At 63.3% G+C, this 14,070-nt stretch overlaps 1 protein-coding gene across 1 annotated transcript in view; it reads right to left on the bottom strand.

Annotated features, from left to right (window-relative positions):
- The window catches only part of RAB40C (RAB40C, member RAS oncogene family), a 47,564-nt gene extending 40,507 nt beyond the window's left edge, over positions 1-7,057 (bottom strand). Inside the window, exons 1-2 of the mRNA XM_054161359.1 lie at positions 6,950-7,057; positions 6,441-6,748 (exon numbers count right to left, since the gene is read on the bottom strand). Of these exons, the coding sequence (XP_054017334.1) occupies positions 6,441-6,594 (154 nt within the window). The 5' untranslated portion in view covers positions 6,595-6,748; positions 6,950-7,057. The remainder of the gene's footprint in view (positions 1-6,440; positions 6,749-6,949) is intronic.
- Positions 7,058-14,070: the final 7,013 nt, after the last annotated feature.

Below are 14,070 nucleotides of genomic sequence, written 5' to 3'. Positions count from 1 at the left end.
CCTCCCTGGAGGTAGGGGAGGATGAGGTCCTGAGCAGCCTGGGCTGGTGGGAGGTGTCCCTGCCCATGGGGTCTTTCAGGACCCTTCCAACCCAAACCATTCTGTGTTTCTGGCCTGCTTTGGCACTTGGGGATGGAGAAGGCCAGAGCCCAGGGGGCAGCTGAAGCATGGAAGTGACCAGTGCCTGACTCAGAGCCACAGGGACGGCCAGCACCGCTGCCCTGAGTCAGCCCTGACAGCACAGCCCACAGCAGAGGGGCCAGGGCAGCCCCCCCTGCACCAGGAAGGTGTGCTGAGGGCAGAGGGCACTTGGGGCACAGGCAGGGCCTGCAGCTCCCAGGTGAGGCCCACGAGGTGCCCAGGGCAAGCGTGGGGCTCCAGGGCTGGCAGCCTGCAGCCAGCACCGGGGAGCTGGAGGGGCCCAGGAGAGCTGCAAAGCAGTGCTGTTACCCACACAAGCATGGGAGAGGCTCAGGCCAAGCTTTCTGCCTGCTGAGTGCCCCAAGCCAGTGGCAAACTTCTGTGTGCAGAGCAGGGATGGGCATTGGAGTGGACACACATCTCACTGCAGCAGCAAGGGCTGCACGATGCAGAGCGGGGACCCAGCTGGCACAGCACGGGGAGGGCAAAGCATTGGGGCAGCAGAGGCTGAAGGGGAGGTTCAGGCACCTTCATGACATCAAACACAGCATCACCAAGGCTGGAAGAGACCTCAGAGAGCACCAAGTCCAAGCTGTCACCACAGACCTCATGGCTAAACCATGGCACCAAGGGCCACATCCAGTCCCCTATGGAACACCCCCAGGGATGGGGACTCCACCACCTCCCTGGGCAGCACATCCCCAGGGCCAATCTCTCTTGCTGGGAAGAACTTTCTCCTCACCTCCAGCCTAAACCTCCCCTGGCACAGCTTGAGACTGTGTCCTCTTGTTCTGCTGCTGGCTGCCTGGGAGCAGAGCCCAACCCCCAGCTGGCTCCAACCTCCCTGCAGGGAGTTGCAGAGAGCAAGAAGGTCTCCCCTGAGCCTCCTCTTCTGCAGGCTAAGCAACCCCAGCTCCCTCAGCCTCTCCTGCCAGGGCTGTGCCCCAGACCCCTCCCCAGCTTTGTTGCCCTTCTCTGGACACCTTCAAGTCTCTCAATGTCCTTCTTGAGCTGAGGAGCCCAGAGCTGGACACAGGACTCCAGCTGTGGCCTGAGCAGTGCTGAGCACAGGGCACAAGGACTTCCCTGCTCCTGCTGGCCACACTCTGCCTGCTGCAGGCCAGGATGCCCTTGGCCTTCTTGGCCCCCTGGGCACACTGCAGGCTCATGTTCAGCTGCTGTCCACCAGCACCCCCAGGTCCCTCTCTGCCTGGCTGCTCTCAGCCACTCTGCCCCCAGCCTGTAGCACTGCCTGGGGTTGCTGTGGCCAATGTGCAGCCCCTGGCACTTGGATGTGTTCAATCTCCTGCCCTTGGCCTCTGCCCCCCTGCCCAGCCTGGCAAGGTCCCTCTGCAGAGCCCTTCTGCCCTCTCACTGACCAACCTCTGCTCCCAGCTTGGTGTCAGCTGCAAACTTGCTGATGCCTGACTCAATGCCCTCCTCCAGATCACCAATGAAGATCTTAAAGAGCACAGGGCCCAGCACTGCTCCCTGGCTGTGGGGGACAGTGTCCAAGGCCTTGCTGAGGTGCAGGCAGAGCACATCCCCAGCCTGCCCCACAGCCACCAGAGCTGAGGCTTCAGAGCACACAGCTACAGCCAGCACTGGCTCCCTGCATGCTCAGGAGAGGAAGGTGAGATGCTGTCAGGAGTGGAGCAAGGTCCTGTCCTTAGCCAGGCTGCAGGGGCTCAGAGCAGAACTGCTCTGCCCCACCCTGCATTAAGGCTTGGGAAGGGCTGGAAGAGAGCAGCTACCCTCAGCATGGCTGCTGCAGCAGCAAATCCTGATGGATCTTACTTAGGCTTTTAGGGCAGAGGTTCCAAGCCCAGGGCTTGCCCACCAGCACAGTGTGCTTGGATGGGTGGCTAAAGGAATGGAAGCTGTTCAGAGAACCTCCAGTGTGGAAGCCAAGCCCCAGCCTGACAAGCCCTGTGAGTACATCAGCATCATTAACAGCACAGTGAAGGAAGGAAGGAGCTGAGGGCTCCAGGCAGAAGTGCAGCTTCCAGTGGACAAAAAAGCCACCAGAGTGGGGGGGCAGCAAAGACTCAGTTCCAGGTGAAGCTCAGCACCATAGGACCCTGTGGGGATTTGAGCCTTAACTGGGGCCTAAAAGCTCAGATGGGGGCAAGGCTGAGAATCCTTCCCCTGCTTCCCTCCTCCTCTTCCCCAAGAGAGAGGAAAAAAAGGGAAGGGAAGGGACCTGGGGGTGCTGATGGACAGCTGTCTGAACAGGAGCCTGCAGTGTGCCCAGGGGGCCAAGAAGGCCAAGGGCATCCTGGCCTGCAGCAGGCAGATTGTAGCCAGCAGGAGCAGGGAAGTCCTTGTGCCCTGTGCTCAGCACTGCTCAGGCCACCCCTTGAGTCCTGTGTCCAGCTCTGGGCTCCTCAGCTCAAGAAGGACATTGAGAGACTTGAAGGTGTCCAGAGAAGGGCAACAAAGCTGGGGAGGGGTCTGGGGCACAGCCCTGGGAGGAGAGGCTGAGGGAGCTGGGGTTGCTTAGCCTGCAGAAGAGGAGGCTCAGGGGAGACCTTCTTGCTCTCTGCAACTCCCTGCAGGGAGGTTGGAGCCAGCTGGGGGTTGGTCACACCTTGAGTCCTGTGTCCAGCTCTGGGCTCCTCAGACAGGACTTGGGGTGTCTCAGTTCCTGCCTCTGGTCCTGTCCTGGGGTTACACTGAGCTAGGAGACCCCACAGCTGAACTGGGGAGCCCAGAAGTGGGCCCAGACCTCCAGCTGTGGCTTCCCCAGAGCACAGTAAAAAGGGAGAGCCTCCCTTGCCCTGTTGGCCACGCTCCTTTTCATGCCCCCCAGGCCACCACTGCCCTTCTTGGCCACAGAAGCTCCTCTGGAGCAGCTGAGTTTCTGCCAGGCATTTAAGTAAGGCCACAGGTGAGGCCCTGCTGCAGCCAGCAGGAACCACAGTGTCCACTCTGAGATGTGCCTGATTCAGCAGGAGGTGCTGAGCTCTCAGCCTGGGCTGGGTGCTCAGGGACCTGCAAAGAGGTTGGCCAGAAGCATCTGTGAGGCCTGAAGGGTGCCAGGCTCTGAGGTGCTGGGCTCCAGCAAGCTGAGGCTGGCAGCTGGCAGTGCTGGCAGGACAAGGGCTGCCTCACCCTCTGTGCCCACTGCTCCAGCACCCCAGTGCCCACCCTGCAGACTCCTCAAATCCTTTTCCAGAGGCCAGGAGCAAGACTGCAGAGCTCCATTTGCAGGGCTTCACCCTGGGAGAGCTGGAAGGGCAGCCCTTGCCTGATGTCACCTCAAAGCCCTGGCTGACAACAGCTGGAACTGGCCAGCAGCCCCAGCAGCAGAGCCCAAGGAGACAGAGAGGGCACAGCAGATCCCCAGCAGGGATCTGAGCTTGACAGGAGCTGTCATAGACTCCCAGAATCAATCAGCTCAGCCCAACCTGTCACCCAGCACCTCCTGACCACTAAACCATGGCTCCAGGTTTCAGAGCAAGCCATCACCCCTTGTCCTCTCACAACAGGCCCTGCTCCAAAGGCTGTTCCCAGCTTTCTGACTGACCCCTTGAAGCCCTGCAAGGCCACCAGGAGCTCTCCCTGGAGCCTCCTCCAGGCTGAACAACCCCAGCTCTCTCAGCCTGGCCTCACAGCAGAGGGCTTCCAGCCCTCCCAGCAGGGCTGTGGTGGTCTCTGGCCCCTCTCCAACAGGTCCCTGTCTGTGCTGAGCACTCCAGAGCTGGCCCCAGCAGAGCAGAGGGGCAGAATCCCCTCCCTCTCCCTGCTGCCCACACTGCAGGGGATCAGCCAGGACCCTGCTGGGGCTGGGCTGGGAGCACTCAGTGCCAATCACAGCATCAAGCTGGAACACAGTGGACAGATCCAACAGGTAGTAGATGACAGGAAAGTTAATTCACACTGGGATGTGAGGTCTGGAAGGGGTTGAGGATGCACTCAAGAGTTATAGAATGGGAGGGGGTTGGGAGGGACCTCTGAAGGTCGAGCCTGACCCCCCCCACCCCCTGCCAGAGCAGGGTGACCCAGGAACACATCCAGAGGGGTCTTGAATCCTCTCCACCCCAGGAGACTCCACAACCTCTCTGGGCAGCCTGCTCCAGGCCTCCAGCAGCCTCACCCCAAACAACTTTCTCCTGGTGTTGAGGTGGAACCTCCTGGGTTCCAGTTTGTATCCACTGCCCTTTGTCCTGTCACAGGGCACCACTCAAAAGGGCCTGGCCCCTTCCTCCTGCCCCCCACCCTGCAGATGCTTATAGGCATTGATCAGAGCCCCTCTGGGGCTGCCCCAGGGCTCTCAGCCTTTCCTCCCCAGAGAGATGCTGCAGTCCCTTCCTCATTCTTGCAGCCTCTCCAGCAGATCCCTGTCCCTCTTCAGTTGGGGAACCCACACTGGACACAACACTCCAGATGTGGTCTCCCCAGGGCAGAGTAGAAGGGGAGAAGGAGGACCCTCTTTGACCTGCTGGCCAGACTCTTCTTAATGCACCCCAGGAGACCACTGCCCCCCTTGGCCACAAGCAGTAAAAGAGGCCCTGGGTGGCATTGCCCCCTGGCAGTTCAGGGACAGTTTCATAAAGGAAGCCAGGCACAGGCTGCTGACTGGGTCTCAGTGGCCTGGGGATGGTCCCTGCCCAGGCTGGCTGACAGCAGGCTGGCAGAGCCCCATGCCCTGTCACTGCACACATCCCAGCTGTGCCAGGGATGGAGGCAGCTCGCTTGCCAGGGCTGCCAGGACCATCAGCAGCGTCAGACAGATCTCAAAGCCACTCCCTCTGCTTGTCCCAAAGGCTTCCCAGGGGCACCAGAAGCAGAGGGCACCGCAGCAGTCACTCCTGGGAGCACACAGCCTCTGACCTCCTGCCCCGGTCAGCAAGGGGGTCAGCTGCCCACAGAAGCTTCTGCAAAGGAGTGCACTGAGCCTTCCAGCCCCAGAGGAAGGCTGGGGGCACTGTGTCATAAACCAGCTGGCACAGAGGCAAAGCTTTAGGAAGGTACCACAGAGGCCACCGCCAACTCCCTCGGCGCTCACCGCTGCCTCCCGCATCAGCCCAGCGCCCCCAGCCACCGCCAGCTCCAGCTCTGACTCCTCACTGGCAGCCACCCCGCTCCTCACCCCTCTCTGCTTAGCCACCCTGACCCCCAGAGCAGCCCCACAGCCCCCAGCGCAGGCAGCTCCCTCGCAGCCACCATCTCTCTCCAGGGCAGCCTCAAAGCGCCTCCTGGAAGGCAAAGCACCGCGGCCCAGCCGCACACCCGAGGGGACGAACGCTGCCACAAGCTCCCAGCTCCCACCTCGGCTGCTCTCATTTCCCAAGCAGCCTGGCTCCTGAGTCACCCCCTCCCGGGGAAGCGCTGCGGAGCAGGTGCCTGCTTGCATCAGCTCCCGCAGAGCTGGGAGTAGCTGCGAGGAGCGAGCCGAGGCCGAGCAGCCGAGCCCCGCTCCGCAGCCAGCCGGCTCCGAGGCAGAGCGCCGACCAGCACCCCGCTTGGCTCCAGCCTGCCGCTTGCAGGCAGCGCTGAGCGCCACCTGCTCCGGCGAGGATGCAGGCGCCGAAGGGGACGGCTTCTGTCGAGCCCCTGGGGACGGTACGGAGGGCTGGGGGCGGAGGGCAGGAAGGATGACAGATTGAAAACCACCCCAGGACCCGCACCCCGCCAGGCTATGTCATGCTTCAGCCGCGGCGAGGGGACGCAGGAAATAGCACAGCGCCACTCCTTGGCTCTTAATTACGGTCTTGTGACACCGGAGTTAATGGTCTGTCAGGGGCTCCATTAGAAACCTTGATGTTTGCGGGAGGCGGCCCGCGGGAGGCAGCTAGCGAGCGAGAGGCGCTCCGGCCTGGACGGCAGGCTCCAGTTCTTTTGTTTTACAGACCTGGCTTCCTCCGGTGCAGCCCCGGGCCCGGCGCTCCGCCCGCCGCGGGCCCGGCAGCAGGGCGCCCGGCCGCAGCTCTGCCCGGGCAGGGGCCGGCTGCCCCGCGGGATGCGGGCAGCCAGCCATCACACCGGCCGCGACGCCGGCGCCCGCCCCACCGGCCGCCTCCCCCGGCAAAGGCTGACGACGTTAAGGCGGCACAGCCCCGGCCTTCCCCACCGCAGAGCCCCCGGGAATCCGGGCTGCGCCCCCAGGGAGCCGCAACAAACAAAGGAAAAAGCGAAGCGAGCCCTCCCACCCCGCCGCGGCACCCCCCAGGGTACCGACCCCTCGCACGGGGCCCCGTTGCCGCCAGGCCCCGGTGCCGCAGCTGGGGTCCGGCCCGGGGCCCCCCGTGAGGCCGCGGGTGGGTGGGATCCTGCCCCCCCCCCGCCCCCCTTACCGTTGCTGTAGGCGTAGGGGGACTCGGAGGCGCCGTCCTGCAGGCTCTCCAGGATCTCCCCCTTGCCCACGTCGCTGTCCCCCACCAGCAGGAACTTGAGGAGGTAATCGTAGCTCTTCACCGGGCTGCCCTGGGTTCCCATCCTCCCTCTCATCGGCGGGGAGGCTCGATCCGCATCCTCCGGCCGCCGGCCTGAGGGCGGGCTCCGGCCCCGCTCCGGGGACACCGCCGGGCCTCTGCCCCCGCCGCAGCTCACAGCCGGCCCTCCGCCGCGCCTCGCATCTTCCGCCCAGGGACGCGCTGGGGACCTGCGGCGGGAGGAGGAGGAGGAGGAGATGGGGCGGCGGAGGAGGGGAGGAGAAGGTGCCCGGCCCCGCCGGCTCCTCAGCGCCCCCCGCCGCTGACAAAGCCCCCGCGCCCGCCCCCACAAAGCGCCGCCGCCCCGCCACAGCCCCGCGGCCCGAGCCCGTCGGGCCAGAGCTCAGCGCCGGCCGCGCCCGCTCACCCACCTCAGGGCCGGGACGACCGGGGCCGGGCCGGGCCGCGCCGCGGAGCCCCTCCAGGGCCGCAGCCTCCGCGCAGCGCCCGCAAGGGCCGAGGAGAGGCGGTGGCACAGACCGTCCCCCGCCCGGCCGCCGCCGCTCTCATTGGTTCAGAGGCGCGTCTGTCAAAGCTGGCCACACCCCGGTACAGCTGAACTCCTTCCATAGGCTCAGAAACGCGTCTGTCAAGGTTGGCCACGCCCCAGCGCGGGCGTGTTGTTTCCATAGGTTCCGATAGGTGTCGATCAAAGATGGCCACACCCCGGTGCGGCCTGGTGGCCGGTGGGGGCGGGGCCGGGGGCGGAGCGCCGGTCCCAGCATGCCCTGCGGCGCGGAGCATGATGGGACAGCGAGGCCGTGGCGGGACCTGACCCCGGAGCGGGACCTGACCCCGGAGCGCTGTGTGGCAGCGGCGCTGCCGCTGAGGGCTCCCGCACGGCTCCCACAGGGCAGCCTCAGAGCCCCCACAGAGCCCCCAGCTCCACTGCCGGCTGCAGGTCCAGAGCAGTGGTGTCCCTCGGGCCCGTACTGGGAGCAGCTCTCTCCTGCCTCTCCACCAATGACCTGGGCAGTGGCACCGAGGCTCCGCAGCGCGTTTGCAGGGGGCGCACCCGGGGGAAGGGCTCCGTGCGGAGCCACCTGGGCAAGCTGGAGAAGGGGAAGAGGTGAACCTCACGAGGTTCAACCGAGACAAGTGCAAGGTCCTGCACGTGGAGCAAGGCAATCCCAAGCACAAATCCAGCCTGGGGGGGAAGGGCTTAGAGCAAAAGAAGAGAAGGCCTTGGGGGTGCTGGGGGTGCAGAGCTGGCCCTGAGTGCTGCCAGCCCAGCCCCAGCCTGGCCTGGGCTGAGCCCCAGCAGGGTGGGCAGCAGGGGCAGGGAGGGGATCCTGCCCCTCTGCTGTGCCTGCTGAGACCTCCCCTGCAGGGCTGGGGCAGCTCTGGAGCCCTCAGCACAGCCAGGGAGCTGCTGGAGCAGGGCCAGAGGAGGCCACAGCAGTGCTGGGAGGCTGGAAGCCCTCTGCTGGGAGGCCAGGCTGGGAGGGTTGGGGTTGTGCAGCCTGCAGAGGAGAAGGCTCCAGGGAGACCTCCTGGTGGCCTTGCAGGGCTTCAAGGGGACAGAAGAGAGCTGGGGACAGACTGCTGAACAGGGCCTGTTGGGGCAGGCCAAGGGGGGATGGTTGGAACTGCAAGAGGGAGACTGAGAGTGGAGAGAAGGGAGAAAGGTTTGGTGCTGAGGGTGGGGAGAGCCTGTGCCAGGCTGCCCAGAGAGCTGGGAGCTGCCCCATGGCTGGCAGCAGTGCAGGGCAGGTTGGTTGGGGCTGGGAGCAGCCTGCTGTGGCTGCAGCTGTCCCTGCTGGCTGCAGGGCTTGCACTGGGTGAGCTGGAAAGGTCCTTCCCAACCCAACTTAATGAATGATTCTATGATCCAGTTACAGGGATGGCTGGAGGGGGAAAGCCTTTCCCCCTTGACCCTCACTGCCCATCACTGCCAAACCACCCTGGGAACAGCTCAGTCCCACAGCCAGCTGTGTCTCACCAAGGGCTGCTGGGCCCATCCCAGTTTTGGTGATGAGCAAGGCCAGAGCCAGGATGTGCAGGGACCTCACAGGTGCCAGTGACCTGCTCAGTTCCATGCCCATGGGCCAGTGCAGGGTGAAAGCAGTGCAGGGGGTACAGACCCACTGTGCTTTAGCACTCACCCCCTTCTGTGTGTGGACAGCAGAGAGCTGGTAACCATCCCACCAGGGCCTCAGGACTGGGGCTGAGCCTGCTTGGAGCAGCTGAGCCTCCAGCCAGGACCTTGCCCAGCCCAGTGCTGGGGCAGCCACAAGGGTGCTGGGTGGTGGCTTGGGAAGAGCTGGGTTTGCCTCCCACCAGGGGATTCCATCCAAGATCTGATTGAAAGGTTTACTTCATCCAAAGCTCCACACCAGACTCTCATCTGAGGAGAGGCTGAAGGCAGCTGGGGCTGGGCAGCCTGCAGAAGAGGAGGCAGGATGGGCAGCTGGGGGCAGGTGGGAAACCCCAGGCCTTTCTGGAGACATTCTCTGCCTCTGGGGAGAGATTTTGGTGGAACAAGTGAGACCAAGCCAGGAGAAAGAGCAGCTTGGGCTGGGAACAGTTTCAAAGCCACCGAGTCCAGTTCTGGGCTCCCCAGCTCAGGAAGGAGAAAGAACTGCTGGGGAGAGTCCAGCACAGGGACACTGAGCTGCTGAGGGCACTGCAGCAGCTCTGAGCAGAGGCTGAGGGAGCTGGGGCTGGGCAGCCTGCAGAAGAGGAGGCTGAGAGGGCTCTGATCAATGCTTACAAACATCTAAGGGGTGGCAGGAGGCTGGGGCCAGACTCTTCTCAGTGCTGCCCAGGGACAGGGCAAGAGGCACTGAGCACAAACCTGACCACAGGAAGTTCCATCCAAAGGTGAGGAGGAACTTCTGCCCTGAGAGGGTGGCAGAGCCTGGTGCAGGCTGCCCACAGAGGCTGTGGAGTCTCATTCTGTGGAGACATTCAACCCCCCCTGGCTGTGTCCCTGTGTGCCCTGCCCTGGCTGCTCCTGCCCTGGCAGAGGGGTTGGACTCAGAGTTCCCTTCCACTGTGAGGACAAAGATCTCCATCCCCAAGCTCCCTCACACAAGCACTTCCACCCAGAACATACTGAGTCTTTCTGCTCCCAGCTGCTGGCACAGCCCTGCTGGCACCAGAATGGCTCTGCCTGGTCCCTCTGGCCACAGAGATGCTGCCATGGTGAGCAGGAAGCCGGTGACAGAGCCAGGGCTTGTCCCTGGACTCTGCAAGCTGGAGTGCTGTGGTGGGAAGGGAGTCACCTTCAGATGGGGACATTTTAAACCAAAGAGGGCCTGGGTGCTGCTCAGCCCTTGGTAGTTCATGTGAAAGCAAAGAGAAAAGGAGCTGCTTGAGCCCTGCCAGCTGCCTCAGCCAGCTCTGCACACACACAGACCTGAACCTCAGCCCTGAGAGCTTCTGGCAAAAGCCTTTATTCAAACCCAGGAAACACTCCCAGGAGAAGGATCAGCTACAGCAGTTGTGAGCTGGAGTCTGGAGGGCATGAGGGAGAGTGTGGCCAGCAGGGCAAGGGAGGTTCCCCTCCTCCCCTGCGCTGTCCACTTCTGCAGTCCTGGGTCCAGTCCTGGGCTCCCCAGTTCAGGAGGGACAGAGAACTGCTGGAGAGAGTCCAGGGCAGGCTGCAGAGCTGCTGAGGGGCCTGGAGCAGCTCTGGGAGCAGCAAAGGCTGAGAGCCCTGGGGCTGAGAGCCTGCAGAAGAGCAGCCCCAGAGGGCAGCTGAGCAATGCTCAGCAAGAGCTAAAGGAGCTGTGGGGGGCAAGTGCTGTGGCAGCACTGGGAACCACAAAGTGGAAGAAACAATCACAAGGCAATGAGGTACCACAAGAAATCTGCACAGTTGGAGCCTTTGGGTGGTGGCTGCCAAAGGCTGCCTGGGTCTGCTGGGAGGGCTGGGTGCTGGCAACCAGAGAAGGGCTGGAATCTGTAACTGCTTCTCACCCAGGGACTGATAATGTGGACTGGAGGACAGCACCATGGAATGGTTTGGGTGGGAAAAGCTCTTCAAGAGCATCCAGTCCAGCACCAACCCAACCCCACCCCACCATGGGCACCAAACCCTGGCCCCAACTGCCATGGCCACAGCTTCTGCAACCCCTCCAGGCATGGGGACTCCACCACCTCCCTGGGCAGCCTCTGCCAGGCCCTGACCACTCTGCCACCAAAGCCATTTTGCCTCCTCCCCAACCTAACCCTCCCCTGGCACAGTTTCAGGCCATTGCCTCTGCTTCTGTCCCCTGAGCCTAGGGAGCAGAGCCCAAGCCCCAGCTGGCTGCAGCCTCCTCTCAGGGAGCTGCAGAGAGCAAGGAGGTCTCCCTCAGCCTCCTCTGCTCCAGGCTCAACCCCCCCAGCTCCCTCAGCTGCTCCTCCCCAGCCCTCTTCCCTAGACCCTTCCCCAGCTCTCTTGCCCTTCCCTGGCCCTGCTCCAGCCCCTCAGTGGGAGTGAGTGGCCTAGAGCCCCCTCCTGCAGCCTCTTCCCTGAGGAAATGGCAGCACTGTGCCAGTCTGTGCTGCTGCTGCTGCTGCCCCCAGGTTGCAGTGGGAGAGCTGAGCTGGGGCCCAGGCTCCCGAGCAGGATGTGTGCTCAGCTGCTGGCCTGTCCCTGCGCCCTCGGAAGGGTGGGGGCAGAGTCCTGCCCAGCACAGCCTGGGGAGGAAGAGGAGAGCCATGGCAGGCAGCCAGCAGCACACACTCCTAGGCTCAGACACCAAGGTGGGCAAGGAGAATGCTGAGGGTGAGGAAGAGCAAGAGAGCTCAGGCAGCAGCTCTGCTTGGCACAGGACTGCCCCCCCCAGGTCTTGGTCACCTCCCAGCTGGGCTGGCAGCTGCCAGCTGCAGGGGCTCTGCGTGCAGGGGCTCCAGGCTGAGCTGCTGCCAATGTGAGGAGGAGTCCAAAGCAGGGCTGCAGTCAGCTGAGCTGCTGAGGGCACTGCAACAGCTCTTATCTGAGCCCAGGTGAAGGAGCTGGGGCTGGGCAGCCTGCAGAAGAGGAGGCTGAGAGGGCTCTGATCAATGCTTACAAACATCTAAGGGGTGGCAGGAGGCTGGGGCCAGGCTCTCAGTGGTGCCTCAGTGATGGGGCAGCAGAGAGCTGGTAACCATCCCACCAGGGCCTCAGGACTGGGGCTGAGCCTGCTTGGAGCAGCTGAGCTGGAGGCTGGGGAGAGTCCAGCACAGGGACACTGAGCTGCTGAGGGCACTGCAGCAGCTCTGAGCAGAGGCTGAGGGAGCTGGGGCTGGGCAGCCTGCAGAAGAGGAGGCTGAGAGGGCTCTGATCAATGCTTACAAACACCTAAGGGGAGGCAGGAGGCTGGGGCCAGACTCTTCTCAGTGCTGCCCAGGGACAGGGCAAGAGGCACTGAGCCCAAACCTGACCACAGGAAGTTCCATGTAAAGATGAGGAGGAACTTCTGCCCTGAGAGGGTGGCAGAGCCCTGGAGCAGGCTGCCCACAGAGGCTGTGGAGTCTCCTTGTGTGCAGAGCTTCCAACCCCCCCTGGCTGTGTCCCTGTGTGCCCTGCCCTGGGTGCTCCTGCCCTAGCAGGGGGATGGACTGGGTGCTCTCCAGACCTCCCTTCCAGCCCCTGCCACGCTGTGACTTCACCATCCCAGAGGCAGGATCAGCCTCTCCCAAGGGGCCCCAGGCCTGGAACAGGCAATGTGCCTGGCAGGCTCCTAGCAGGCAGCTGAGGCTTGCTGGTGCCCAGGGCTCTGGGCTTCCCCTGGGGCAGGGAGCCTGGTGTGCTGCCTCTCTGGGCTCCCAGCAAGAGCTCAGAGCCAGGATGTCAGGAGCATCATCTTCACAGCACCAAAGGCCCTGCAGGCTGTGGCAGCAGGCAGCCAAGCAGAGGCTGCAGGAGTGGGAGGAAGCAGCAGGGAGATGTCAGCTAGGAGCTCCCCTGGGAACATGAGAGGGACAGGGAGTGTAACTCTGCTCTGCTGAGTGCCACCAAGGATGGGCCTCCAGGACTGTCACTAAAGCTGCAGTGAGGAACACCTTTCAGACTCACAGCCTGGAGTTCCTCCTGCCTGCTGTGGAGAGAAGCACTTAGAATCCCAGGAGGGCTTGGCTTGGAAGGGAGCTTCAGGATCATCCAGCTCCAGCCCCTGCCATGGGCAGGGACACCTCCCCCCAGCACAGGCTGCTCAAGGCCTCATCCAGCCTGGCCCTCAGCACCTCCAGGCAGGAGGCAGCCACAGCCTCCCTGGGCAGCCTGTGCCAGAGTCTCCCCAGCCTCACTGCCAAGGATTTCTTCCTCCTCCCCACTCTCAGTCTCCTCTCTCCCAGCTCAAAGCCATTGGCCCTGGGCCTGGCACTCCCAGCCCTTGTCCCAAGTCCCTCCCCAGCTCTCCTGGAGCCCTTCAGGTACTGGGAGGCTGCTCTGAGGTCTGCCTGCAGCCTTCTCTTCTGCAGGCTGCACAGCCCCAGCTCTCCCAGCCTGGCCCCACAGGGGAGGTTCTGCAGCCTCTGAGCATCTCCTCTGGCCCCACTCCAACAGCTCCAGCTCCTTCTTGTGCCACAGCAAAGCACCCAGAGGGACATCACAGTGCTGTGCTCAGAAGCACCTCCCCAAGAGAGGGCACTGAAGGCTCACATCAAGGTGAGAGCACAGTGAGTGCAGGACACCGAGGCCCACAGCCGGGGTAGGAGCCCAAGCAGGAGTTCTCTGCCAAGGAAAAGCTCTCTGCAGCTGCAGTGCTTTCCATGGGCACCCATCTGAGGTGGCTTCCAGAGCCCCTCCACTCCCACAGGGTGCAAAAGCTGAGGCTCCACGTGGGCAGGCTCTCAGCTGGGCCCTGAGCAAGAGGAGGCTGCAGTGGCACAGTGAGGACACAGCACAATCCGCCCCCGGGCTGGGGGAGCTGTCCAAGAGCTGAGCTGCTGCTCTCCTCTGGCACAACCAACCCCCCCCCAGCCAGGGCTGGCCCTGTGTGGCCAAGAGAAGCAGCCCTGAGCCCTCTGGCTGCAGAGCTGAGCAGCCTGGGGGCTGAGCCCTGTGCTCAGCACATCGGTGCTGTTGTCAGCTCGGGGCTCAGCCTGCCCCCCCCAAGGACTCTTTGCTTTCCAGCACAGGTAGCTGAGCCCCCAAGTGCACCCAGGTGGAGCAGGCTGAGTTCTGGGCCTCCAGCCCCACTGCTGTGGTGTGCTGTGGGGGTGAACCCCAGCTCAGCCACAAGGAGAAGAATCAATCCCCCTTGAAGACAGCCAGTCCAGAGCAGGACTCAGCAAGCTGAGCCTCCACCCTGGCTCTCATCATCCAGCTTGAAGGCTGAAGCCCAACAGGTCCAAAGCACCCTTTGGCACCTCAGTGCTGTGGCTCTGCAGCTCCCTAAGGGCTGATTCAACACAGCCCTGGCAGCTCACATGGAAGGAGATCATCATCATCATCAGTCTCTTCAGGAGGTACTTCCTCAGCCACACCAAAGGCTGCTCTCAGGAGGCACTGAGGGGCTTCAGCTTGGGCTACAAGAAGCATTCCCAGCATGTTGTACAACAGAGAGTGAGGGGA

This window comes from Dryobates pubescens, chromosome 4 (assembly GCF_014839835.1).
Source record: "Dryobates pubescens isolate bDryPub1 chromosome 4, bDryPub1.pri, whole genome shotgun sequence".
Lineage (NCBI taxonomy): Eukaryota > Metazoa > Chordata > Aves > Piciformes > Picidae > Dryobates > Dryobates pubescens.
This window is presented reverse-complemented; position numbering and strand designations above follow the sequence as displayed.